Consider the following 23,681-nt stretch of genomic DNA (forward strand, 5'->3'; position numbering starts at 1 on the left):
GTGTGGTTCTTAAATTAGTGTGTCCATTTCAAAAAAAACTCTCAAATTAATCTAGTCAATTTTTCCAGCCCAGAAGAACACAAGGTTACGGTTTCGCAAGCTGTAGTTTCATCTGTAACTAAATTAGAGCTCGACACACCTGGTTACCAGAACGATGGGCACCAAGGCTGCCGCCTCCCGAGGAGACGGCTCCTCTCTTTCCTGCACAGCCTCCAAGGTGTAAGAGTTAGTCACCTCAGCGAAAGTGCTAAAAAGCAACTGGTTTTCAGCCAGATTAGCTCCCTGAAGCACCTCATCACATCCCTGTGATACGGAGCCCAAAGAAGGAGGTTGAAACACACAACCAGGATGGAAAGAAGGGTAAGACAGTGGACTGAAGAGTGGTTTAAACTATCATGGGACTGTGCCTTCCAGTTACAATCTCTTTTTTTTTTTTTTTTGACAGCAGTAAAAACAACCAGGTTGCCAGGAATTCAATCCAGGATTCAAAGCATCAAAAGCTACACCCAGCACATCCCACCCAGCAAACTTCTGGCTCCCGAGGCAAGTTACGAGCCCCTTTACTGCTGGGTTGACTTGGGACAGCCTTGGAAAATCTAGATGGAGATTCAGCCTTAAGCCTCTGGCTCCCTAACAAGACATCTTAGCCACTCCAGGCCCCTGAGGAGGATCACTTTCCTAGCATTTTCTTGCTGCTCGAATGGAACATAAACACGGCGCTCTCCTGGGCAGCTACTGGTCTAGTGTTTTGGATCCAGCAAACTGTCACTGCAGCTTCACAGAGCAGTAACAGTGGTAAAACTCCAAGATATTAGTAAATATCTGAAAAGTCACAACACAAATGTCAGTCCTTCATACCCCAGGTGATCCCCATTTACTCCCCTTCCATTTCCCCTCATGCCACAGCAACAGCAGCGAACCGGATGCCACACCTGAACTTCCAAACACGAAATGAAAACACGCTACGTAGAGCACAGCAGGGCCTAAGAATACTCCAAGACAGTAAATTTTAAATTTACATTCTAATTTTTTCCACTGACAAATCCAACGACAGTACTGAAACCAACATTGGAAGTTTTTCAGAGTTGTGCATATCAGAGCTTCTCTGCAGGCTTGGATGCAGACAAGTACAGCACGAGGAAAAGGGATTTGGTAGAAGGGTTTGTACTCACCGTCTGCAAAGTTTCTTCCTGTCTTCTGCTTTGGCTCTGCCGGTTGATAAAAGAGCGTGTCGAGAGTTTGTAATGGTTCAACAAGCAGATGATCACTACCACCATAACAGTTATAACCACAATTATAATGATGATTTGAACAAACTCCAGTTCAGCTAAAACAAAGAAGAGAAAAAGAAAAAAAAGTCAGTCACAGACAGAATGTAATTCATCAAAGGAATAGCCCGAAAACACTCGGTATTTCATCAGAACTGATGCTGTCCACTTTGCAAAGTTTTGCAAAGAAAATGATGTCCTAAAAAGTATGAAATGTTTCACTTTTTTGCATTGCTAATCAATCGGTATGAGTGACTGCAGGTCTAAGTTGAGAAACTTCTGGGTGATCCTCCATCGCTTCCTTTACAGGTAATAAATTCTTCAGCATAAACAATTCCGTTGGGTAACAAAAAACAGAACTAATTTTAAAAGCCACCTGTGACACCAGTAGAGGCCAGAGGGCTCTATAAGCTTCAAAGCAGAAGTCACTGAGAGAGGACTCGGGACGCTGTATCTAGTGCTTCAGTGATTGCTATTCTGCTACTGGACTCAAACAACAAAACAAAAAAAGATCAAGAAGACTACAGCAGGGAAAACTTTTCTTAATTTTTATCAGCTAAATCGTGTGAAGACCTAAGTCAAGCTGCAAACAGCCTTTTTCTCCTTTTGGACCTACACCAAGTGCCTTCTTTAATTACTTACTTCTCTCCAACTAGAGTAAAATTAACTTTTCTAGGACACTCCCATTCAGCTAAGTGTCTAAAAAAAGAGTTCTGGTACTCAAAACCAAGACATGTTCCACCATGGCTAAAAAGAAACCAGGGTCTTAGCTGTCGCAAGAGATACGATTACAATTAGCGCCGTCAGAGCCCATCACCTTATCAAAAGTCCCCCCCATGCACAAATACTGGGTATATTTAGAAATGAGTCGCTCGCAGCCACTCTTGCACCCTTCCAGCTCTACTGGAGCAGCATGGATGAGCAACGTAAGGGAAGAAATTGCCCTTTGGAAGTTACAGTCATAGATATTTCTATGGAAACTGCGCTGCTCGACGGGGATGCTCTCATCTTGAGAGACAACTCCAGTCAATGGGAGGAGGTCTCCGGTTGTCACGCAGGTAAGAAGCAAAAGCAGCAGCAGGAGTTGCTCAGTTCTCAGCACTTTGCAAAAACGACCCTACTTTTGGGCACCAAAACATGAATTTGAGGGAACCGATATCAAATTCCTTCCTCTCAAAAGCCAACAAGAAAAGAAAAATACCAGAGAAAAAAAAAAAAAAGAATAAAGCCAAAGCAAACATCAGGGAAACCAGCTTGTTCTCTCTTATCTCCTTCATTTGTAGTCATCCTCACCCTCCTGTGCAATACCAGTAGCTGAAGCTTACGCAAACACAACTATGAAGCCGAGCTAGAAAAATGTCCTTCACGCACAAAATGCAAAACCACCTGTGGCGGAGCCAAAGGAAACCCCAAGGCGGTTTCGTTATTCTCGGACTCCTTTCAAACACTGTGACCACCACCACTTACAGATATTTCCTTAGTCAGCACTTTGCTCTGCTTTTGCCATCGGCCCCATATCAGCAACGGCCACTTTTTTTTCCCTGAGTCACTTAAGATGTCACCACCAAGAGATCCAAAGGCAGGAAGCACGAGAATCAATCAAAAGCAACCCCCCAAAACAGTGTTGAACTACAAAATCAATTTTTCCTGGCTCAAAAAGCACAGAATACAGGCTTGCCACAGCCGACAACTGCTGCAATTCAGATTCTCAGGCTACTCAGTACCAAAAAGCTTCTGTACCCCAAACCCCTTTTTTCCCGGCTTGGGTCCACGCAATACTTCAGACTGGAAGTTGAGAGAGTGTTGCTAAAGGGCAACATGCAAAGCGAGCAATGTTGATTTAGGCTTTCCTAGAATGCAAAGATCACTGGAATGACATGTTGCTTCTGTATCTGCCAAGGGCAGAGTCTTCTAAATTTATCGAGGTCCCAGCGTTTCGGCGGTGGGGGACAGCACCTCTCCTTTGGAAATCGGGGCTCAGGGCTGTCAGCGTTTCCCTCCGGCGAGGGGAGGAATCACTTGGAGACGCTGGGCTAAAATGCGAACGTATATTGGAATCGCAGGAGGATTTTCCAAGTTCAGTGCTGCACTGCAAGCACGAAAACGCCACAAAGCATCCTGCTGATGTTCAGGAGGAGGGGAAGACGACATTCACCCTCTTCTTCCTCCAGCCCGGTCCTCCCCCTAGTCACTAGGTTATTATTAGGAGAAGAGAAAGAGCAAAAGACACGAACAGAAGCCGTCTCTGTTTGCTGGCACCGCTCAAGGCAATGGGAACAGCTTCTGACGGCTGCTGACACACACTTAGTCACTTGGGTCCCTCGCCCCCCCTGCCGCACGTGTGCCGTGTATAACAGCCCTCCCAGCCCCGGCGCTACCTTCCAGAAACGTATTTTTCCTAATAAGGGCTTTTTCCATAAATAAAGCTGGGGAGAAAGCAGGGGGAGGCCAGGGGGTTGGGGCAACGAGCCAGCTTTACCTCCCGGTGCCTGCTGCATGCAGGCTGTGGCATTTACGCCAGGTTTCTTTTCCGGGGGGGGGGGGATTTTTCCTCACAGACGCACAGCACGAAAGAGGCAAGGGCAGAGTTAATGAAAACGCCTTCCAGGGAAAGTAAGGCAAAAAGAAAGCGGGGAAACGGCTTGTTACGCTATAGATATGCCCGCGCTGTCCTATCAGCACCCCCACGCGAGGGGACGAGGAGCTCCGCAACGCCACCCGCAGCCCCCCCCCGCCTGCCCCACGGCGAGCCCCGGGGGGGCTCTGCGCCCCCAAACCGACCCCCCACACCCCCGCAGCCGCCAACCGAGCACGACCGGGGGTACCTCCGTCCGCCACCAGCTCCCTGAGCCGGGCATCCTTCCCCGCCGTGCCGTTAAGCCGCTCGGCGGCCATGCTCCCGGCCGGGCCCCGCATCACCCGCCCGCCCCGGGCTCCATGCGGCCGGGGGGAGCCGTGCGGGGGCCGCTCCGTGCCTCAGCCCGGCCCTGCCGCCGCCGCCGCCGCCTCTCCCGGCCCAGGGCAGCGGCGGGGCCCGGCGCCGGTTACCGGCCGCCGGCTGCCATGGGGCGGCGGGGAGCTGGGGGGGGGGGGGGGGGGGGAGCCCCCGCTGCCCTCGGGTCGCGCCTAACCTGGTGTGAGCGGGCTTTGTCCGCACGGGGGTAATTGGGGAAAATAAAAATAATAATTAGAAACGACGGGGAGCAAAAATAAGGTCCATCGCCGCCGCCCCCATCCACACACCCCCCCACCCAGCCAGCCAGCCACCCCCACGCGAGACCCGCGGGCAGCGTGAGCGAGCGAGGGGCAGGCGCGGAGGGTCGGGCAGCTTACCGCGCCGCTCCGCTCTTTAAGCCGCGGCCGCCCGGCGGAGCCTCCTCGCCTTCCTCCTCCTCTTCCTCCTCCCGCCGGCTCCGCTCCCTCCTCCTCCTCCTCCTCCTCCTCCTCCTCCTCCTCCTCCTCTCCTCCCGCCCCCGCCCTGCCGGCGGCCCCGGCGCCGCTCGCCTGGGGGAGCCCGCGGGGAGCCGCGGCCGGAGGGGAGGGGAGGGGACGGGAGGGGAGGGGGGCGGTGGGCACGGCGCGGGCACGGCGGGAGGCGGGGCGGCGGCGGCCGCTCGCCCCAAAATGGTGGCCGCCCCCTCAGGCCGCCCCCTCAGGCAGGGCGCTGCCCCCGCTGCCCCGCCGGGCTGCTCCCCCCCGGGGGAAGTTTGTAAAAAAAAAAAAAAAAAAGAGGGGGAGGGGAAAGAAAAAACGCCAGGGATTTCGGGCTCCGGTTTCATGCGCGTCCTTGGCAAAACTCCCAGCGGCTGGCTTCCCTTTAACCCCTCTGCCTGCCCCGGCCCGGCCAAGGAGCCGCTTTTTCTGGCTGGTTTTCGGGCAGAGCAGTCCCCAGGCCCGGGGGCAGCCACAGAGCAGTGCGGTGGCCGGGACTTACGGGTGCCTCTGGCCGCGCCGGGTGCAGGAGCAGCGCAGAGCCCAGGAGCACCCGCTCCCCAGAGCAAGCGCAGGGATCACCCAACGCCCTCCACCTCACGGGTTTCCTCCCATACCTGCTTAACCCGCAGGGCCAGCCTTCCTCCGAGGTCCTCGTTATTTCTCCAGATCATGGAGATGGCCAAGCACCCAGCGAACACTCAGACCATCGGGCCATAGCCACTGCTCCCCACACACCTCACATCTGCAGACCAACCCCATGGACCAGTCTCAAAAAGACAACCCCTTGACTCAAAGTCAAGGAGAAAAAGCCAGGAGAGAGGGCCTCAGAGAAGTGATCCCGCTTGGATGTTTAGAGTCTTCTCAGTTCTTGAAGGGCATTAACCCACAGCACAGAACAACTGCTTTGGCAAGTTCTCCATGTAGAGAGACAGGCACGCTGCATAACCCACTCCTTTCCTACCTGCCAACATCTGTTTAATAAGATATTGTTGCACCGGTGCAGGCAGAGTGACTGAAAACTGGCTACAGACTGCTGTATCCATAGGCCAAGCAAGTGCTAAGCAAGTGCTAAGCATCCTCAGAGCAATGTTTGGCTCCTGACCTATTTGTTAAGAATTTATCATCAAGTTTCAAGTTTCAAGCCCTGTAGGAGCTGAACAACGGGGCAACAAGTGCCAGATCTCCCATCAAAGCAGGTCCATGGGGACCTGCTTCCTTCTCGGATTGCCTGCCTTATCGCAGAGGTTTCACCCGGACCTAAAACTAGCACGGCCACGCTGGAGAAAGAAAGGGCTGAAGCTCCCCAAGCAGGCTGCGGCGTACCGAGTTGCAGCGCTCCTCCCCAAACCATTACAAGTCTAGCATATTAATGATAAAGCCGAGGGCTGGTTAAACTGGGTAAGTTTTAGGTGAAATTTTATCAAGCCTATAATTGCTGTTCTGCCTCCTATCTCCTCGGTCTTGACTGTGGAAACAAAAAACTCATTCTGGAAGCCACAGGACCCAGACCTGCTTTTTTATTTTACTAATAGCAGAGATGGTAATCTCTGAAACAGAAGAAAACACAGTCAATCTTCAGTGACCAAAACTGGGCAGACACCGTTTCGCAACATGACTTTCCCATTTACACTATTTACCCTTTTTTTTTTCCTCTGCTACTCTGCAGACATTAACGACTATACCAAAAGGTACAAAGCCGGTGAAGAGTAAGAGAAAAAACATGGCTTTGAAACTGGAAAATACGGGGGTGCTTCCCCCTGCTCGCTGCTAGCCTGTGTAGGTCACCCCCCTGGGGAATCTGGGTGGTGTGGGGCTGGCCACAGACGAGTGGATCAGCTCTGATCTGAAATCGAATGGCTTGCTGCTCGCTGGGTGAGCGCACGGAAAAGGGAGGTGGGAAACAGTCGTGGTGGGACAGAGCGGGAGACCAGCAGAGCCCTTCTGGTGGGGGCTTGCGCCTGGGCTGGCTTCAAGCAACCGCAGACGTGCACAATGACTTCCCGTGCCCCCAGCTCTCAAGATGCCACCTCCTGGGGTAAATTTTCACCCTTTTGGTTAAATCTGCCGTTTACAGGTTAAGTTTGTCGGAAAAAGTTTCTGAGGAATGACACCACACCAGGAAAAGTAAAAGTGCCTTTCCCATTTGCGGTGAATTCAGGTAACTTACATGCCCGCACATGCACACCTAGATATATTATGTCGTGTTTAATGTGATTAGGTGCAAGGAACCAAACAGATGGGAGCAGCGTGGAGATTAGTGACGCAAGCGAAAAGAAACAAGTTTTGGGGAGGGATTTAACGCAGAAGAGGAGAGTGTTGAAGGCCTCTGAATTAACTTGCTGTTAAAGCTGTTCTTTACTCTGCATTAATAGGAAGGATTGTGAAATTGATTTTTTTTTTTTTTAATCACCCTTTGCAATCCTCAGTTAAAGATCTGCCTCCAAATCTTGTTTCCTAGAAAAACCCAGCAGTCCTTGATGCGCACAGCTAGCCACACAGCCCACATGCTCCATGTGCTGGCCACGCATCCGGTAGGTTGTTTTCCTGTGCTGGACGCAGGGTTCAGTCCGGGACACAGAATTATAACATGCTGTTTGAAAAGTAATCACATTTCAGCCCTGACTATCCCCACTTTGTTTACACTGGCGAGTGACACCATCTACTCGTGAGCTATCCCCACTGCAGGTCTACCCGTCCTCGCACAGGTAATTTACAACCGTCTCCTCCAGCAGGGTTAAATGCTGCCGTGCTGATCACACCCTGGCCCTGTTTAGCCTGGAGACCGCGCTGCTGGTACCTTCGATGCTCCCATGCCACTGCTGGAAAACAGGTACGGGATTTCCTAGCAATTCCTGATGCACAAGGAATGGGAAACTCTGGGCACAGGGTTTATGATCAGCACAGGCTGCTCAGACCATGGAAACAGCCCTACAAGGGACAAAGAAAACAGGTGGCCGAGACCCAGATTTCCAGGCAGGTACCCGTTACGTTGAACACTGCTATACAGCAACTTCCACTTCTTTTAATCATTGACTACTCAGTCCTCCAGTTAGCTCTATTAAAAACTTGGGAACCAAATCAGCCATGTTGAAAACACCACAACCCCTTCAGTCCTTCATTTTTATCGTATTTCATAGCTTTTGGCTTATTTTGAGCTCTAATCTAACCACTGGTTGTAGAAATGAGCCGTTTAGGTAAGAGAAAACAGTAAATTAAGGCAAGAAAGGATCACAATGTTTTTGTTTTAATTCTACGGTTATTCAAAGTTATCCCAACAGCAACTGCAATGAAGTATGTGTACCGAGCTCTTCTGAGTCCCAATGGCTGTTTCCAAACAATTTTCAGCAAGTACAGGGAAAAATCCTCCTTCATTTTATATATATATATATTTTAGCCCATTCAAACAGGAGCTAGAGGAGATGCACTAAGGACCACATTAAAAAGCTGAGAGATCACATCATGCATTATCTTACCATAGGAACAGATGAAAGTTAAACGAGAGACAGAATTAGCATGGGTGCTAGAATCCATGCATATGCAAGAATCCACCTCCAGCACAAAACTGAAAGCCCTGTTGTAGAAATATAGGTTGCTAAATAAGCTATTAGCAGTATTTTACACACAGAAAAGGAGCGTTCATTCTTCCAGGAAAGCCTGCTTCTCGGGGTTACAGAGAGTCTCCTGCCAGGTGGATTATTCAGTTCATAAATCTCGATTGCCAACATACTCCCTGCCAGCCAGGAAAAGAAAACAATGGGCACTTGGCTTCAGATTAACAGGCTATCAAGATATTTCAGTGCTTTCTAAGGTGTAGGGACAGACTTCAAGAAGCTGTATGGTGCAGAAACCCGTTCAGATCACAAGAAAACCCAGAAACTTTGGGTTTAAAAAAAAAAAACAAACACAAGTAAGGGCAAGACATAGAACCGAGACAAGAAGGGAAAACTGAACCAGGATAACAACAAAGTGCAGAAAATACAAGTTGAATATGATGAGCTCTATTTTATTTCTGGCATTAATATAATCAGATGGTTTAGAGAGATGAAACTATGCCTCACTGATGTTGCAGTCTAGCGCCTGAAAGCAACAATGAAGACAGGAACCTGGAAAAGTGGTATCCAAAGAAATTTGGGGGAGAAAAAGAAGCAATATAATGCACTAATTGAGGTCAGTGATGCCAGAAACTGTTTTGAAAAGCCCACAATGCCGATACAAGCTAGTATAAACATTTAAAAGTGAGTAAGGGAAATACATTGGATACTGAAAAATGGGTCTATGAGCAAAATCAAGTAATTTTCTTCTTACACTTTCATCCTATGGTTTTGTCATCGTTTGTCTTGCAGCATTTGCATACATGCTGTCTGGATGTGTAATCATAAGGGAAATTAACCCTGGATAACCCCATGCGGCAGCACGTTTACAGATTTTGCTGCAGAGAAAACAACTCCAGGAATAAAATTGGGGATGTTCAGACCATCAGAAATCAAGTGAGTCACACACATGATAGGTCTGAAGGATGGGAAAATCTCTTTATGAGAACAGGCCATTAAACATTACAATCGAGCATAAAATTGCTCTGCCACAGTATTTTGTTTTATTTGCGTTGTTAAATTTCTTCTTCTAACAATAATGGATAGTTTATAGCACTAATGATTTATACAAAAGGAGCTGCACAAATGAATCCCAAACGGGCAGCTTCTTTCCTAAGTATTGTAGACTCAGTTTCCTTCAGCGTGATCGCAAATCAGTGACTCACACAGATTTCGCATCTGCCTCGGGATACAGTGGCGCAGCTTCTAATGAGGTTTCATGATGGATTAAGGTCCTATGGTGCAAGAGAGGTGTAAAAACTTAAGCAAATTAAAAAAAGCATACTGCATATCCACCAATTTCCATGGTGCAATAACCATAGATGCTTTGCCATTAACAACTGTTACCACTGAAACCTGTATGACTGTTTTACTAAGTGCATTACTTCTGGCTTAAATGAAAATACATTGTTTGTATACAGTTCATTTATGTCCATGCACCCAGACACATTTTTCGCTAGTAAATCAATATAATTGATCTGGAGAAGGGGTCACAGTTTAAGAGTATTCAAATTGGTCTGCAAAACACGTTCACTTCACTTGCAATGCACCCCAAAAGAGGATGGGGACTGAGATTTTTAGCATGCACAATGATTGGGATTTGCTATGGCTTATCGCCCACCTTATGATATAACTGAGTGTCTTATTCCCAACCACCAGCACCCCAAAACTGTTAGTCAAGTCCCTTCAAATCAGAAGAGGAATATAAAACAACATTGGGATAGACTTAGATCCTATCTTTACAGCATTTCTTTGACCTCTGAGTCAACACGCAGATATTTGTGAACTCCCTCAATTCCAGCAGCTTTCAAGAAGCCACCCAGTTTGCAGTACAGTCTTGAGAACTGACAACACTTGGAGTAAGAACCAGATCCAGTCAAGTCTTCTCAGGCCAGCAAAAGTGAGAACAACTGCGGGTATTATCTATTCAGCTCATGGGGAAGCATCAGGAAGCTCCTCATAGCGCACTTCTCTTCTGACTAATGGCCTGAGCGAGTGCAGACGGTAATCCTCACATAGGAGATGTGAGGCCGGAGACGGAGAGAAAGTCCACAGAGAATCCCGCGGTCTCGGGATGCTTCCTGCAGGTTTTCCATAACCACTTGGCAGCAGCCACAAATGTGAAGTGGAAGGATACTGGGAAGTATCCGCGTGTGATCGCTGCTCTCGGTTGTGTGTTTTAACGTGCCATCACAGGCGTTCCTCAGCAAACAGCAGCGCTTCCCAACACAACATCTCAGAGAAAAGGGGGAATGAGGAGAGCGAGCTCCACGCCCGGTGGGAATCGCGTTCCTCACTGCTGCCTCTGAGCAGTACACCTTTGGGTAAACAACCAGCGAAATGACAACCGGGCGGCAGAAGCTACCAGGCTATTTTTACCGAAGCAGAGTGTTTCATTTTGTGTAAAGGCAATAAAAATTCATAAGATTCATGCTCTGCGTTTAAAGAGAAAAGCTTGGTAATACAGCATGCAGACCACATGGTTTTTAACATTACCATGAATGGTCCACATTCTTCAGCCTTCTGACATGTTCGCGGGGATGGTGTTTACACTGACTCGTTCATAGTACATCATAGCACATTTTAATGATTCAGTTCAGCTCCGACAAAAGGAAACATCTGCCATAATTTCTTCTTTCGTGAACTTTATCACGATTAAAAATCTGACGTTTCACCAGCCTGCGTGCCAAGCAAAAAGCACGCCAAGTTCGGCACTTCCCAATACATACAAATGCGTGCAGCATGAACAGCTAGTACCAACAGCACTAAGCCGTCACTGACTTGTCAGTTCCCACCACAAAAGAGAAAAAAGATCACAGTTTGTGGGCAATAATTTCATAATCTTGATCTGGTTTCCATATGACACAGTACAAGAGAGAGAAAGCAAAAAAAAAAAAAAAAAAGAGAGAGAGAGAGAGAGAATGCTTCACAGCTCTGTGTGATGACAGCATTGGATTTCTATGTCTTGCCCTATTGCAGCCAGAAAAATATTAAAGCAGCATGTCAAAACTGGTGTAGCTTCTAAAAAAAACGATTTCCTAACATCACTTGATGGACAGCACCCTAGAAACGTGATAGAAAACTGGAATCCACATCTCCTTCACACAAAATGAAGGCAGTCCCACCCAGGGCCGTGACAGCAGCCCGTTTTCGGAGGAGTCAGCGGCATCTCGCGCCTCGGCGCCTGTGCCCTGCCCCTCTCTGCGCCCGTGCAGCACTGCCACTGAGCACGACCTCACCGAGTCCAGCCACCACACACCGTCTTGACGCCGGTGCCGTGTGAAATTTGGGCTGCTCGGCCACTTCCGACGACGACACGGAAGCTCCTGAATCACAAAGGTGCGTTGTCCGTGCCTGTCCAGCAGCAAACGGGCAGGTGCCCTTCGCCAATGAGAAAAAGGCAGGCCCCAGACAGCTGCAATGGTGTTTTTCTGTGTGCGACAGCAAAAAGCAGAATTTGCTTGAAATCTCATCAGACACACTGGGAGCTGACAGCTAATGCATCTTACAGTCGGTTGGCTGGTATTTTTGGACGGCAGGCTGCGTTTCAAACTACTTCATCGCATGCTCCCACTCGGTACGGCCGTACATCTGACACTGCAGTGATTCACCAGCAGCCTTTTGGTGTAGTCCACTAACGGGATACTGTTACACCCCCTTTGGGTGGGACACAACCTTCTGTATGAATTTCTTTGTTGAGCAAAATACCTGTTTTCAGGGTCACAGAAAAAATGCAATGTGTCGCGTAAGATCATGCATCCACACGCACGCACAGACAGTGGCAAAGGAGTACGAAGCACGTTGACCCGTGCTCACGTCCACCCATGACCCGACGGGGGCTGCAAAAGGACTAATGCTTCGCGTTTGACAAGATCGTATTTTTTTAGTTAAAAACCAAAGCACGGCTTTCACGTGTGATGCCCTGCCACCAAGACCCGCTTCGCGCGTTTGTGCAACAATCTGCAGGCAGCCTTGGCTGCTCACCCATTAGCTGGGGAATGAGGGGCAGCTTTACCCGCCGGGAGACAGGCTATTTTTACCACACTTAGGATGTGCTGTCACAACAGCAAATCCCAGTTGCAGATTTACCAAAAGCACTAAGGGGATTTGTCCGGGATTTCAGGACGCCCGGCATCCTCATCTGCATAATAGCTCCGAGCAGGCTTTTGGCCATTCACAAGTCCCAGACAGACGACCGGGGAGGCTGTGTGGTGCTTCATGAGCACGGTGTACACGTGGCGTGTGCGGGATCTGGGACGTGTCCGGGATCTGAAGCACGCTCTGGCCACCTGCACGCAGCGTCTCGTCCTCCCTGCACACCAGACTTCACTGAACACCTGCTTGTATAGGTCATAAATATTACGATAGGTGCACACCCCCGCGCCCGCCTGCATTGCCTGAGCACACCAGACCTCGAGGACGACACGTGCAAACTTGCTGTGGCAAAGACCCAGCCACGCCGCTCCTTCCCTCGGGCAGGGCAGCTGGTACCTCCCCATACGTCCTGTGCCACGGAAGCTGTGGCACTTTCTCACTCTGGGCAGTATCTTCTGGGCCTAAAGCAGAGAGTTATCCCTGCTTCTGGGTGAGCAGCTCAGCGTGAGGAGTTGTCCCCGTGCAGCACACAACATCCCAGAAGGTGCTGAGCCTCCGTCACCCACAGGTGAGCAGCTTCTCAACCAGGATTTCACCCATGTACCTGTTTTGAAATCAGACCTGGGAGATTAAATAAAGAAATGGAAATGTGCCTCCTGATCAGAAGAGCAAAGAACAAGATTTTAGCACAATGACGTTAACGTCCTCTGTTTGACATATTGGTGCACGCTCAAGAGAAACCACGTCCTGAAGCATCAGTACGGCACAGGAGCCAATTCTCCTGTTGATGTGGTCTCGACCAAACGTGGCGCAAACTTGTAATTATCCACGCCACAAAGTTCACACCACACAGCAAGAGCTCCCTGGTCCACCTCTGTTCTGGGGGACCTGCTCCCCTCGCTGCCATCGGGTCACAAAATGTCCTTGCAGGAGAAAGCCCAGAGCGTCCCCGCTGGCTGGTAGGCGAAGGTGGAGAGCTGTTGCCATCCAGTGCTGAGCAAGCACAGCAAGGCTGAGCTGCTGCTGGTGCCTCAGCGGCCAGATTTCCCGACTTGGAAACTGCATGTCATTGTATTAGCGCAGTTTTGCTAAATTAATTAGAAAAGGCACACCCATTACTGCGCTCATCCTGTGTTTTTTTTTTTTTAAGCCACATCAAATACCTTCACCTTGCTGTCGATATGTGTAGTTTCTGTTTTACACACAGAAGACGGTGAGAAGGGAATTGCTCCAGCCAAGACCGTGCATATGAGGAGCATGAATCTGTCACTCAGCCCAAACTGGCTCTCAGCCTGGATCTATCCTTGTTTGGGCAGACTGCTTAGACATTTTGAATGCAAAAGGGCTGGGGCATTTTTCCTTTGTGTCCTCTCATATTTCCTGCTCTCAGAGCACAGACTGTAACTTTTTGTTCATTGTAGGTGTCTTCCTCAAAGCCAACTTCAGCCTGAATACCTCCAAAAAATTCGGGAAGGTGTTTTGCTTTGTTTTGTTTTTCACTTTTAGAGTCAAGAGTTGTGGTTCCAAGTGTTAAATCTCAGAACTTTGAGGGTCTGTTTTCTGCTTAAAAAAAAAAAAAAAGTTCTTTTTTTTTAAGTGTGACTTTACATCACGTAAAGAACTATCCTTCCCAGTTTCCAAAATGTTCATATTTTACCTTTTCTGCTGTATTTCTTCAGTTAATACTTTATAATTCTGCCTATAACGAAGTGGTTTTAGTTTCTCTATTGCTTACACGTTTTGCCATTTCTAACACGACAGTACTGTAACCCATTTGTTTTCTCAGTGCATCTTTCAGCATCACTTGTACTTCACAGTGCAGATGTCTAATGCAGATCAAGGCAGGCACTGCAGTATATTCTGTTCCAAAAGATATCCCCACCTCCTCATTTGTTTTGCAACATGGCTATCAAAGCATTAAGTAAATAACATAATAGTTAGCATATATCCATTGTTTTACATATTCAGAATGGTTTAGTGACGTTACTTAATTTCTTCAAATGCTACCCCTGCGAAGTAGATAGAGAGGCAATCATTTTATATGGAAGGAAACCGAACAGCAGCTACACAGCAAGTCAATAGCTAAACTGAATAATCCAATTGACAGCCCTTACTCGATTTCCAGAGACAGTATTAATCCCATTTATAAGGAAGAAACAAACAAACAAAAAAAGCGCAGACCACCTTCTGCAAACAACCAAAACACAGACTAAACTTTAATCACTTCTTTTTCTCCATGAGCCTCGTTGCTTGATCCAAAGCCCAGGTTCTCTCCCCTAACAGTCACACACCCACACGGCTCACTGGTCAATGCAATCTTCAAAGTTTCCCATCTTGAACAATTTATTTTCAGGAACAAAGCCTGGAAAAGGTCCAAAAACCCAGTGTGGGTTGGCAGCGGCTCAGGATGCTGTCTAGGTGCGTCTGGCTTGCCCAACTAACAACTCTTTCCACTTCCTCCATTCCTCAGAGCGCATTTCTATTTTGCTGTACTGCAGGCAAGCCAGGCATTAATTTCTATTCCTTCATTTCTAAAAAGGCTACCAGTTTCTCCCACCAGATCCCCAGCTTTATGGGCTGTCAGACATTCAGATTTTTAGCTGGTGGCTGAGAATCCCATAGCAAACGTACAGTTTAGGATTTATGGCTGGGAAAACAATTTCCCAAAATATCTGCGTGAATGTAAGGCAGAGCTACACCACATTATAATGGTGAGTATTCGTGCTCAAAATGGAAGTGCTAAACTTCAAGCATGACTCCGTGCCTGAGACGATCCAAAAAACTTCCAAGCAGCAGGGCTCGCTCACTGCTGTGCAGGCAGAGCAGCCGTCTCCTTCCCTCTCCTCTTCCCCCTCCAGGTAGCACCACCACAATATGGATTTGTCGTTCAGCCCTGCTTTTTAAAACAAATTCCACTCGATGCTGCCATTGGGACAGTTTCCCAGCTGCTGCCCTCCAGTTGTTAAATCCTGAAATGGGTCCCTCTGAAGATTATTACACTGATTTTTCATGTGCCGAAACACAGAGGGAAATAAACATTAAAGTGAACCTAGCAGTATTGTTCAAACAGTAAGAAATCCTCCCCTTCCCTCCTCCTCCTGCTTAAAACTGCAAAAATTAAATCCATAAGGGCATTTATAGAGAACGTCTTATTTAGGGAACAAAACAAAAGTGACTGACACAGTTATTTGTCATTGCTGGTAAATACATTTGCACAGCTTACAATGTTTACCCTGGAGTACCGGCGGAAGATCCATTCGTGATGCATTAGAAACGAGCCTCAATGACAAACTTCAGCTCTCCGCTCTAGCAAAGCTGATGTATTGACTAGACAGGTAGATATTAGGTACTCTGACTGTCTGGATGCTATGGAAATCACGCTGCACGCATCTGACCATTGTCAATGGCAGAAGACAAGTACCAGCCTCATTCTTATTCTAGCCAGGAAAAAGGCCTCGTCTGCATTAGCCTTTTTACTGAAAGGCTGCCATATTTGTCAGTTCAGACGCATGTAAGATAAGCTCCTTCCCCGTTATCTAATATTTCACCAGGCAGTGGAAACGAAGGATAAGCAGAACCTAATAGTCTATGTGGGCAGGAGATCTTGAATGCTGTCAAGCTCAGCACAAGGCTTGGATGCCCGAGACAAGGGGAAGTTTACGGCAGAAGCTAATCACTTCATTTCGAAGAAAAAAAAAAAAAAAAGAAAAGAAAAAAAACACAAAAAACTCACAGGGATTTGGAGAAACCGTTATGACTTATCCTGACGATGCAGCAAGCCAGAAGACAAATGTAAAACCCTTAGTGCGGCATTACGCTCGGTGCTGCTCCCTCCCCGTAATGTAGGTACCACTGGGCTAAAATTGCAGTCCAGTCAAAGAGGATTGAAGGTGGGGGGGGGGGGCTGTAAAACCGCTGCCTTCCCTGAGCGGCTGCAGGAAACAGACGGGCAGGCAGGGAGGAGCAAAATGAAAAACCAAATTCTACCTTCGTGGCGTGTTTTGGCACAGCAGCCACCAGGAAAGTCAAAAGCACGGTCACAGCCTGGCTTACATGAGCGCTCCCCCTCCCCAGCTACACAGGCTTTTGTGCTGCTCGACGCGGACACCACGGTGCTAAGGGGTTCTGGACAAAATCAAGACAGCCCGTCTCCAAGCTCACAGAGTAAGCACGATTTAACAGCGTGTCTGCTTAGCAGATACACCATCTCAAACAGTAGCGACTGTACAGCGGCACTACTCAATTTTAATACCCTCACACTCGATTTTAATACCCTCATGCGAGAACCAAAACATATTTCCACAGAAGTGCAACCCCCCCGTAAGCTTCTAACATCGGGACGCCCAAAATGGCCCAGAAAGGGTAAATTCAGCAGCGTAAACGGACTCCTGGTGTAAAGTCTGCGCTTATAACACCTCACGTGCCACCTATCACAGCTCTGTCCCTCCTGACCAGCCGTGGCCGCTGCCAGCCATGCCCAGTGTGTGGGCCCACAGTGTCCCCGTCCCGTGGCAAGGTGACACGCAGACGGTCACAGGAGGCCTGTCCTCAGCCAGCCACGTGCTCCCGGGCGTCAGCACTCGCTGTGCCCGCAGCAGAGCCCAGCTGGGGAACACGTGTGAGGCACATGAGCCCTCACGGAAAACAAAGCCTCGCCTGTGTATATTTTTAGGCCTGGCAACCTCGAGGGTGTTCGAGGCCGCCTTTATCTTGGTGACAGCATACATCATAGGGACCGACCCTGCCTCCACGTACAGCTGCCTTCACGGGGGCTGGCAGGAGGCCGTGCCGGGCAATGCCTCCCCAACCTGCTGGCACACGGGGGACAGGGCACAAGGTGCCTCGTGCTTCACCTCCCCACCAGCCGCTGCACGGCGTGCTAAATCACACCCCTCCTTGGGGCTGTGGAGAATTTCCCTTGACTTTTCTCACATGAACCTTGATTGTTTGTTTTTTAAATCATGCAGGGAATTAGGAGGTAGCAGAAACCACTGAATTTAAAATGATCTGTTTCATGTTGCTGGGAAAGAAAAGGGAACAGGAAGCAGCCAGGAACTGGTGCCATGTACGGTCTTGTAGTTGGCCCACAGAATCATAGAAGATCCCGAGTTGGAAGGGACCCACAAGGATCATAGAATCGTTCAGGTTGGAAAAGACCTGTAAGATCATCTAGTCCAGCCTTTAACCTAGTACTGACAAGTCCACCACTAAACCATGCTACTAAGTTCTACATCTACATGTTTCTTGAAGACTTCCAGGGATGGTGACTCAACCACTTCCCTCGAAAGCCTATTGCAATGCCACATGACCCTTTCAGTGATGAAATTTCTCGTAATATCCAACCTAAACCTCCCCTGGTGCAACTTGAGGCCATTTCCCTTCATCTTATCACTTGGTGCTTGGGAGAAGAACCCAATCCCCTCCTCGCTATAGCCTCCTTTAAGGACCATTGAGTCCACCTCCTGGCTGCACGCAGGACCACCCAAAAATCAGACCGTGTGTCTCAGAGTGCTGTCCAAACTCTTCATCAACTCCGGCAGGCCCAGTGCCATGACCACTGCCCTGGGGAGCCTGTCCCAGTGCCCGACCACCCTCTGGGTGCAGAGCCTTTCCCTAACACCCAGCCTGACCCTCCCCTGTCCCAGCCCCATGCCGTCCCCTCGGGTCCTGTTGCTGTCCCCAGAGAGCAGAGCTCAGCGCCTGCCCCTCCGCTCCCCTCGTGAGGGAGCTGCAGGCCGCCATGAGGCCTCCCCTCTGCCTGCTCTGCTCGGGGCTGAGCAAACCAAGGGACCTCAGCCGCTCCTCATACGTCTTGCCCTCCAGACCTACCTGGAGCTGGACCCTGGCCCATCTCCATTTCTCTTTATAAACCAGTCAAACTGTGTTCAACTGGACATGAGTCCAGCTGAGTTGCTCCTCACACAGAAAGATGTCATACAGGAACTGCCCTGAGCTATAGACAGGGTCATCCCAGCAGCCTCAATGTACTGGGAGGTGTTGTGGTGGGTGGCTGGATCACCACGTCCCCACTGACCACTGAGGGCAAGCTGCTCACCCCCTGGACACCTCAGCCAAAGGCAGGTCCCAGCACCCAGGCACAGGTCCTCTACACATCACAGCTGTGACCGAGGAGCACGGGGCAGCAGGGCTACGATGGCCATCCTCTCCACCCTGGGCATGGAGCAGAGCAGCGCTTGTGCTTAAGGAGCATTGATGCCAGAAATGCAAAAACGAGAGAAAGGCTATGGCAGCTTTTCAAAACGTTTTAGTTTCACTGTTCATTTCATAAAATGCAGAAGAGTTTTACCTAAAAACTGGGAAAAAAACATACAAACTGAAGGTCCGCCTTTACCCTTTATAGGCTTCCATCTCTGTCAGTGATTTTCAAACAAAACCATGGAGAATGTGTTCAGTTATCTGTTGCAACATCACCACTGGATCCCAGCTGCAGGGGCAATGCACCCTCATGTGCATCTGTGGTAGGAGTGAATGAAAAGTTTCTGGAGAAAAGTGCATTTCACGTAGCCATACACCACGACCTCTTCCTTCTACTTCACTTTCCAGCTACCGCTCAAAAGCTCACACAGAAATAAATAATCTTATTCTCTCTGCTTTTTAATATTCTTTTTGATATTCTTTTTTCAGTTTTTCTAAACCTTGATTAGACATACATGTCTACTTTAAAAGCAGTCTCTAGCAAGTCCATTCTCTAATGAAACAACTGGGGCAGAATGGCTCGCTGTTAATGTTACATTTAGTCATTAAAAATGTGCATTTGTGATTCTAAAAGCTGCTAGAGGCAAAACACAACAGAGAGATACACACTCAGATTTACATTTAGTTTCCAGCCTGGTAGATTCAGTGAAACTAAAATTAACATTTCCACCTTTTATATGCATTTAAGGACAAATATACATTGGATCGTAACTACCACTGCTGTACACATTTGAATCATCTTGCAGCAGAGTACTAAATGCCTTTTCAAAAACCTAAATAATTTAGCATCATAATAGTGTGAAGTGTGTGAAGACACTTTTATATGTTACTGCATTAGATGTGGTGTACAGCACAGGGGGTGTCAGCACCTTAAAGCAACACAACACATGGCTTTTGCTGGAAATACACATGGCCAATAGATACAGGAACAAAAACACTTGAACTGGACTGAAAACCATCACTAAATGATACCAGTAGATAATCCAAATCATTATAATAACAAATAATACAAAGTATACAGTATGATCTTTAATTATGAAGAACTACAAAGACCTGGGTTTCACATTTCATCCACACTTGTTAAACAACATATTGGTAAAATGAGTTCATTCTCACTATTTGTTTGCATTGCAGGAACACAGAGATCCTTCAATCAAGAATCACAGCTCCAATGGCCTGGGCAACATGTAATTAAAAAAAAAAAACAGTCCTTACATCTACAGTCTTGAGGTCTGGAACTACGACAAAAAAGATGAATTGCTTATAGAACAGTAGGAGCAAAATGCTCACATCCACTGTGCAAAATTCTGGGTACTCTCAGCTCTTCAGCTGCCTAACCGATAAAAACCCAAACAAACCCTGAAGGAAGCCTTTTTACGATTTTGACAGCAAATATTATTTCCCATATATCAGGTACTATCTAGTGAATCACCAAGACAACTTGCTCTTGTACTAGGACAAACTCTGACCGAGCCACAGGCAGGAAACACACAGCCAGACTAAAGGAGGTAATAGGAGAAATGAGCATCCATTGCATTTTCTCCATTCCAGGTGCTTTGTGCTCTCTTTTTCTGAGCAGTAAAAGAAACAGGGAAAACAAGGCCTAAATACTACCACAAATAAAGCTGTTTACTACTAATCCTGGAGTATTTTTGGTGTCTCAAAAACAACACCAGGAAATAATTAAAGGCTTAAAAAACAAAAATGCAATCTGAAAGGTTCAAACTCGAGTAAAAGCAAATGAACTAGATGGACACATAGTTCAAATGCTGTGGTCATAGTACCTAACAGTCCTCTTCACCACCAGCAGCTGGAAAAAAGAAAACCACCAAGAAGCTGCTTACATGTTTTTCTGTCACCCAGACTTTCCTTTCCTTCCAGGCTGTGCAGACCACGAACAGAAAACTACACCTTGTTTTCCCATCACAGTTGGCAAAATTCACAGCCCAACTTCAAATAACTACTGACAATTTTTTTCACAACTCCTTGAAGCAGGGAATCTTTAATAATTTGCTCCTGCAGTGCCAAGCAGAATGCCAAAAAGAAAAGAAAAGAAAAAAAAAGGAATCCATAGAGAGAAGCAGAGATGAATCAAAACCAAACTAAGCTTCAATCTGAAAAAGTGCAAAAGAAAAGAAAAAACCAACACCACCCAAAAAACAAATTAAAGTGACGGACCATATAAAAGCAAACAGGTGAGATGAAGCATGCACCAAAGCAGGTGCTTGGAAGTGATGACCTAATGGGCTCTTCTGGCTCTATAGCTCAGGAGCTCCTGGCACAAGCGCCCTATCTGCAGCATCCCTGCACTGAAAAGAAAAGTCTCTCTATAGAGCTCATTCATTAAAAAGTGGCTCTTCAGGCTATTGTAAGACAACAATTTAGCGTGCTAGATTCACTTTGTGCTTTGCTGCTGAGGAGAGCAGAAACAAACTTACTGTTCCTCTCCTACAGTGTTTTAAAAGCAGAATGCAATTTCAAGGGCAGATCAAAGTTAGACTAATTATTTCCTTTCTGCATATCCTATAACTAAGTGTAACAGGTCACTAGGGAAGGGTGAAACAAAAGATGAATCTATTTTCACACACTAACAACAAACACTAAGAAACAAGGACCTTATTTATATAATAAAAAGATGCATAAGGGAAAACATCAAAGCCTGTATTAAATATACAAGCCCACAAATATATCACCAGTGGTGCCTAAATAACTAGGGAAATAATCTGGCTCTTCTCTTTCTTCACACTTAGTTCAAATTGCACATAATGCTGAGGTGATTAAATCCTTCAAGAGCCTTTAGCACTACTGATCATGAGGGTTTGGTAATTCTAGTATTGCCCACTTGAAGTTAATCCTGTGACTAAAAAAACTACAGCGTTTCCATTGTTTTGTGTTGTTTAGAAACATTTGAATTTACTAAGGCCATACCATAAACATTCAGACCGCAGTCAGGAAGGCTAGAAACATGCTTTGTTGTAATTTTTTAATGAAACTTGACATTCCTTTTTAAACAGTTCCAGGAATCAGGGCTTTAAAGTACTCCAGCTACCGTGAGAACTGAAGAGTGGTCAAAAATATAATTTGCCCCTAGAAACTCGCAGAAGCAAATAGTTATTGTACTGCATTAATTCCTCTCTAGGAAATCTCGGCAGGATTTTGCTTATGTTACTGTTCCTTTGTCCTTTTCCCAGGTTACTTCAGCTGCTGTGGAGAAATTGCAAGCTTTTGGGGGGGAAAACAGTATGCGAGTCTGGTGTTTTGTCCGTCAGCAATTGCACCAGTGTTCTCCACGGCGTATTCCCCAGCATTCCTACCTCACCCACTGCTTCAGAGCACCTCCACCATGTACGGTGACCCCAGCACACAGGGACTCTTACAGACAGCATACAATACAAAATGGCATCTGTCAGGGTCAGGCAATTGCCCGGTTTCTACAGACCCATTTAACTCTCCAGGATTCAAAAGAGAGCTTTTAGCATATGAGCAGTATTGCTTTTTCTTTCAAGATCTTCCCCAGGAAAATGTGCTCTTGGAGGATGCACTTTTTTCCCCTCAAAGGGCGGATGAGGCTCCCTGGAATAGGAGGAGAAAAGGAAATGGTCCTTTCCAAGGCAGAAAACCAGGGATGTTCAGAAAAATTCCTCCTGACCAGGACAGAGCAAGGAGGTGACACAGGGAATGGACATGAGTGGGACGGAGGGATGGTCGCAACTGCAAGGAGCGCACGGCCATCGCCGTCAGCTGGGCTTTCAGAAGTGGCAAAATGTGCAGTCCTGCAGGAGTACTACCTTGTGTATTTGTTGCTCTCTTTTTGTTAAGGAAGGGCTGTCACCTGGCTCCCATCCAGGGAAGGCTGCACGTACCAGGCCGAATGTACGGCGAGTACAGCCTGGCACACACCAGTTTGACTGGCACACCTCGGGTTCTACAATAAATCTCGGAGCAAACCCAAACTCCTTCTCCATTTCTACACACAAATAAAGAGCCTTTTATTTGCTTAACAGTGCCTTTTTTTTTCTTTGTAATGAGCGTCCTTTTACTGTTCCTTGACGAAGAGTACAGATACAGGCATTTCTCACCCACACAGTACTCAAATGACTTTCAAACCTTTGTGTTAGCTTGTCATTTTTTGCAGCTTTCACACCCCTATTGATACAAAGCTTAGACAAACCCTGAAAACTAAGGATCTCTCCAGACATGTCTAGACTCTCAGTTCAACAAGGCACAATATTTTTGAACTCTCTAACCTCTATGGGAGGTGACCAAAGCCAGCTCAGACAGACTAAACTGACACACCGCCAGCTAATACCCTGAACACCTTAAAATGCAAATAGCTCTAATCTTATTAAAAATGATGCAATTCACCCCACTGCAACAGCACGAGGGGGAAGGGAAGCAAAATGGTAACGTAGCCTACTGTTCTCATCAGACAAACAAAGCTGTAACGTTTATGATTTTTTTCCAATTGTTATTAAAGAAGTCTGAGAACGAGGAATTATTATTTTCTTTAATCCACGTCGAGCCTGGTAAAAGACTATATCTAGGCTAAGCGTGGGAGGTGAAGAACTGCCACCATCTCCCAAAGACATGACTAATACAAGATTTGGTAAGGCAGAAAGACAATGCCAAGTCTTTCCTCATACAGTGCAAGTTGGATGAAAGCAAGTATGTAGGAAGGTAGCTAGATCATGCCAGTGTAGGCTCATGCTGTACCCGCCATTATAAAACAGGCACCTTACTAACTCAGATGGAGCAAACGATGTAGAAATGCAACAAAAAAGTCACTTTTTGCAAGCCAGAGCTTTCACATTATCCTGCCTCCTACCCCAGACGTGGGACAGCAGGGAACACACACTCCCAGGTAACACAGGAGCTGGGCAGTTACAGGGCAGTTCTTCCTGCAGAAGGACCTATGCCATGGATGCAGTGAGCCTCACACGTCACCTGACTAAAATTGCCTAAAACCTACTCATTTACAACCAGGTAACAAGCAGCATCAATTTCCACTCCTACAGGGCTAACACCGCAGACATGAGGTAAACAAGGACTAGCAAAAACTTCTTCATTTTGATGGGGC

The 23,681-nt window shown here is 47.3% G+C and overlaps 1 protein-coding gene and 1 long non-coding RNA gene across 4 annotated transcripts in view; one reads left to right on the forward strand and one right to left on the reverse strand.

The window, feature by feature from the left end:
• Window positions 1–23,681, reverse strand: part of LDLRAD4 (low density lipoprotein receptor class A domain containing 4) — a 247,183-nt gene that overhangs the window by 18,786 nt on the left and 204,716 nt on the right. The window contains exons 1-2 of one of the 3 annotated variants that reach the window (XM_066992757.1): window positions 4,602–4,816; window positions 1,173–1,327 (exon numbers count right to left, since the gene is read on the reverse strand). In XM_066992757.1, the coding sequence (XP_066848858.1) occupies window positions 1,173–1,277 (105 nt within the window). In that variant the 5' untranslated portion in view covers window positions 1,278–1,327; window positions 4,602–4,816. Of the gene's footprint in view, window positions 1–1,172; window positions 1,328–4,093; window positions 4,278–4,601; window positions 4,817–23,681 lie in introns of those variants that run through there. The other 2 variants (XM_066992756.1, XM_013179354.3) reach the window with 2 other exon arrangements.
• On the forward strand, window positions 7,034–19,848 carry LOC136790162 (uncharacterized). The gene is made up of 3 exons (XR_010829601.1): window positions 7,034–7,234; window positions 7,436–7,533; window positions 19,739–19,848. It is a non-coding gene; the product is annotated as an uncharacterized lncRNA (long non-coding RNA).

The sequence above is a fragment of the Anser cygnoides genome, chromosome 2 (assembly GCF_040182565.1).
Source record: "Anser cygnoides isolate HZ-2024a breed goose chromosome 2, Taihu_goose_T2T_genome, whole genome shotgun sequence".
In the NCBI taxonomy this organism is placed as follows: Eukaryota; Metazoa; Chordata; class Aves; order Anseriformes; family Anatidae; genus Anser; species Anser cygnoides.